General features: G+C 45.8%; 1 protein-coding gene across 1 annotated transcript in view; it reads right to left on the minus strand.

The window, feature by feature from the left end:
- Window positions 1–364, minus strand: part of LOC137657520 (piggyBac transposable element-derived protein 4-like) — an 855-nt gene extending 491 nt beyond the window's left edge. Inside the window, exon 1 of the mRNA XM_068391858.1 lies at window positions 1–364. This exon is cut by the window's left edge and continues 491 nt beyond it. Within this exon, the coding sequence (XP_068247959.1) occupies window positions 1–364 (364 nt within the window).
- Between the last annotated feature and the right edge of the window lie 4,636 nt (window positions 365–5,000).

Below are 5,000 nucleotides of genomic sequence, written 5' to 3' on the forward strand. Positions count from 1 at the left end.
GGCCTTTCCTATTCGTATTTATCGTTCCAGTGATGTGAATTTTTTTCTTCAGAAGTTCCGCAGCTAGAGATAGGTTTGTATAAAGACGATCCGTATAAACATGGTATCCAGTTTCTCCTGTGGCACGCGTAACGATGTCCACTAGTGTCAATACAATGCGAGTGTTGAAGAGATGACCAGCATAACCAAGGCACTCGATAGTAGCTTTGCCGTAATACGGAATCAAACCTAGAATATATCCCGTCAACGCATCGGCAATATCATATATTCTGATGCCCCATTTTGTTGGTTTTTGCTGTCGTACATCTTGAATGCTGTCCTGCCCTTGAATGGCACTGTGGACTCGTCGACGCTTAGATGGCATCCAGGATGATAATAATGTAAAAACCGTTCAGATAAATAGTCATGAACTTGTTTTACCTTTGACCTCCGAGATGCCATGAAACCGCTGCCAGGGGGTTCTGGAGGAGACACATGAAGACCCCAGAATATCTGGAACCACCTATCTCTCCTAAAGATTTGCCGAAAAAACGAACTTTCGTCCACCCATTGCTTGGAAAAGAAGTCCCTTGATCTCTTATTTCTGTGTAAAGCCATATTAATTATTGTTCCATGAAAGGCCATCATTTCCTCCACGCTTATTTTTTGCCAGTTTTGCCATATAGAATATTGTTGCAGAGGCCTTTTCCTACTTATTAGTTCCTCTGTGTAGCGATTCGTTTCAACTGCAATTGTTCGGAAAAGTTCCCGTGTAAAAAAGAGCATAAAAAATTGTAAAGGAGTGTTGATAGTTTTATCAGGACAGCTGAATTTTGCTCTTCCTTTGAAAGTAAATCTGGGTAATTCATGCCTCTCTTCATCAAAACTCTTCCCAGTTATTTTCATCGGCCCATTTTTTGTCATTTGTGTCTTCGTCTTCTTCAGGGGGCATTACCATATCGTCGGTGTATTCGTCCTCGTCTTCGTCAGGAGATTCCGCTTCTAGGTCTTCATTCACGATGATAAATGAATTGTTTTCATCAGATGTGGAAGGAGCGGCAGACGGTTCATCGTTTTCACTTGAATCATCTTCCGATTCAGAAGTCAGTCCTAAAAAGTATTCAAAGATTTCCTCTTCGTTTTCAAGAAACTTCCGGTGTCGGAGAGACATGATTAACTCAGCAATGAGCTCGTTACTAATCAATTACAACTCGGCGAAACAAGAAGTCTGCTCTGTGTATGATCGTCTGAGTGTTGTTGTTGGTGTATAAAGCCAACACTTCTTGTTGGCACGGGCCTTTTTATTGTTAGGCCCGTAGGTATTCAAACACAAAAAAATAGGTGCAAAATTAAAAGATTGCCCAGCCTTACTGCTGGACACGGGCTTTTGTGTAGCAGCCCGTAGTATTTATTGCCCTAAGTAGGCAATAGTGTCACAGCAGTACCAGTCTCTCATGTCTGGATTTGCAGCCGCTCAGCTCCTTGAGCGTAGCTGCAGGTGCGACCGCTCAGCCCCTTGAGCATAGTCGCCAGGTTGGCAAAGATAGGTCTTGCAACTGCTCAGCCCCTTGAGCGTGGTTGCCAGTGTGGTCGCTCAGCACCAAGAGCATGACCTTGCGGACCAAAAAGCAGGACCATTTGGAGCCGAAATGAAAGGTTTTAGTAGTAGGTAAAAGTGTTGATAGCAGTAAGTCCCAGTAAGTAGGAGAGACTGGGAGAGGAGGGAAGAATTCGAGTAGTAGGAAAAAGTGGCAGTTTTAAGCATAGATGCCTATCTCTGCACCGGGGAGGGTGAAACTAAGGGACTGAGGAGGGAATGAATTACAGAGGAGGGAGTCTTAACAAGGGAGCAGACTTTGACTAGTAGTTGCAGTACTAGGGGGATCAAGGTATCCACTGGCAGGGCCTCTGCCAGGGATAAGATGGCAGATATTGCTGGGGGTTGGGGAGGAGATTGCACAGCGCTGGAGGTTGGCTCTTCAGCTGGGCTAGCAACAGCGCTGGGTTCTTGGTCCGTGGCTGCAGTAGGGGCTCCTGGAGGGGGAGTCTCGGATTGTCGTCGAGGAGGCCTGGTTCGCTGAATCCGCTGGGGTTTCGGTGCCTGCCTTGGTGCAGCCTCAGGTTTGTTAGGTGTCTGCCTTGGTGCAGTCTCAGGTTTGGTCGGTGGGGCTGCCAGTGGGGTTGGTAGCCTCTTCAAGAATTCAGAACAATTCTTGTTCCATGCATGGTGAGGTCCCGCACAATTGGGACATTTTGCCTGGGTTTTTGTCCCATTCCGATGTGCGTTAATGCAGTCCTGTGTGGGATGGCGGTGGCTGCAGACTCCGCACATTGTAGGGTTCCTGCACTCTTCTTTATGGTGCCCATAGCGCTGGCAGTTGTAACAGCGCAGTGGTTCTCGCTTTGGACTTCTGATGGGAAACTTTCCCCAGAGGCCCAAATCCAGTGCTTTAGGGACTTGCCCAATAAAGGTGACTGTTACTTCCTTGGTGGGAAGTTTGCGGTGGTCCAGCTTCCTCTCGGCTTTTGCAACATTGCTGCAGTCGGTGACGAATGACAGTGGCATGTCTACAGGAAACCGATAGATCACTGCCTGTCTGAGTCTCTTCTCGGGGTCCAGGAGGGTCAGGGAGGTTTCCTGTTGGAGGATGTTGACACTGGCAAGGTCCTTCGGGGATATGATTAAATCCCCTTTTAGGTTGGCCCTGGCTGTGATCTTGATGCCAGGGTTGGCGGTGGCAATAGCAGCAACTGCTGCATATGACGGTGAGCCTTCTACAGCTGCCATCTTGAATTTGACAAGCTGTTTGGGTTGGCTGACAGGTGGTTGTGGTCCCTCAGCAGCGGCCAAGTTTAGGTCCAAGCTTGGGTCATTTTCAGTGATTGCCTGAGCCTCCATTAGGAGCTGTGAGAGGCATGGAGTGCAGTTGCAATCCTCAGGGTGCAGTTCTGCTAGTTGCGGTGGTTGGTTGTCAGTCAGGTCTAGAGCCATGGTTGAAACGTTGGTCTCAGGTTCCGGAGTTGCGGTGAGTGGAGCGTCCTCTGCTTCCATCTTTTCAGGTGTCTTCTGGACAGCTGGTGCTGGAGATGGAGTGGGTGGCTCCGGGATAGGTGAGTCTTCGGAGTCCATAGCTGGTTTGGCATGAGTGGGGGAGCTGTGGCCTACAGTGTTGCTCCAGATAGCATACACACATGACTGGCAGTCACAGTCCCGTTCAAAGGGGAGAGAGTTACTGCAACTGGGTGCAGAGACTGTCTCTTTATACCGTGCTTGCACCCGGTATTTCCTCTGAAAAATGTCTGGATAAGGAGGCTGTGGAGGGTAGGATGGTATATCCATATATCCTGGCCTGTGCTTCCTTTGTAGGAAGTGGTAGATGCTCTCAAGTATCAGGGTATAGCACTGAAAACAACTGCATGTTTTCCTGTGGGAGAGCACCGTTGGGTCCCTTATTTTGAACCCTATGTGGTCTGCTAGCTGTTGCCTGTAGTTCTGGTACCTCTGGCAGCGATTGCACTTGCAGTGCTGAGCCCCATTCTTGCAGGGATTGATCCAGGTGGGGTACAAACTCCTTCTGTAGGTGCGGAGACTGTCATGCCCATCATCAGCCATACTGGATGGAATTGAGCTAGTCACTGAGGTCAACAACAGTTATTTAATTAGCAAAAAAGCCAAAGTAAATAACTGGATTCTTTCTTATATGCGGCCTCTTCAACCAAAGTTGAGAGGTCCTAGTGACTGTGTGGATAAAAGTCCACCCATCCAGGTGTTGCCAAGTCCGGTGCTGCTGAACTTAGAAGGCTGGAGAGCTCTTGTCGGCGCGAGAGCTGGGCCGAGACTGAGCGTCTGAGTGTTGTTGTTGTTGGGGTATTAAAGCCAACACTTGTTGTCTGAGTGTTTGGGTACCTGGGTTTATAGGGGTAAGGTATGGGATTAGCGGCTTATAGCGACCGAGAGGATTGTCAACCCTGAATAACGCGAAACAAATAACAAATTTGGCTATTTCCCCACGTTTTTGCGCCGAATAACATCGTGATATCTGCTCTTCATTTAGCCAGTTTTTCTAAGAAGAAAATTGACATATAAAACACGTTTTTTGTTCACAAAAATAACATTTCTTGAAAGATATAAAACCAAGTGTTATTCTGGAATTCTTATAAGAAGGAAACATCATTAGTTGGCCTCCTAAAGCAATTATAAAACGTGCCGGCTGGTAGCCGGGCTTCGGTCGGAACCTACCATTCGGAAAAGCCGGCTGGGAGCCGGACTTCGAGCGCAAAGGGTTAACTCCTGGTCATTTCCATTTTTATAGCTGTAGTTCTCAGTTTACTGGAATTATTTGCAATCACAGTTTTATGTACAATTTGCTTCCCTCATGACAACCAAGTTCTCTCTCTCTCTCTCTCTCTCTCTCTCACACACATACATACATATATACATACATATATACATACATATATACATATATATATACATATATATATATATATATATATATATATATATATATATATATATATATATATATATATATTTCTACCTCATACTTGGGATCGAACGCTAGCCCCTTCTAATGAAAGGCCAGGTCGAAACCAACCATGTCACGAGAGCCTTTCATTAGAAGGGGCTAGCGTTCGATCCCAAGTATGAGGTAGAAATTTATTTCTATTTGAACACGATGTTGTGTTGATATTTATCCATATTGACTCATTAGGGGTAATTTGAATGAATTACTACCAATTGTGTCACGTGGTGGCCCGGGAAATTGGGTAAAACTCGCTGGTAAGAGACTGATGTCTCGCCAGGTAAATCCTCGGACAGCTGTTAGCGTCAGGTTCCAGTTTCTTTTATGGGCTCTCGTGACATGGTTGGTTTCGACCTGACCTTTCATTAGAAGGGGCTAGCGTTCGATCCCAAGTATAAGGTAGAAATTTATTTCTATTTGAACACGATGTTGTGTTGATATTTATCCATATATATATATATATATATATATATATATATATATATATATATATAT

This window comes from Palaemon carinicauda, chromosome 18 (assembly GCF_036898095.1).
Source record: "Palaemon carinicauda isolate YSFRI2023 chromosome 18, ASM3689809v2, whole genome shotgun sequence".
Taxonomy (NCBI): domain Eukaryota; kingdom Metazoa; phylum Arthropoda; class Malacostraca; order Decapoda; family Palaemonidae; genus Palaemon; species Palaemon carinicauda.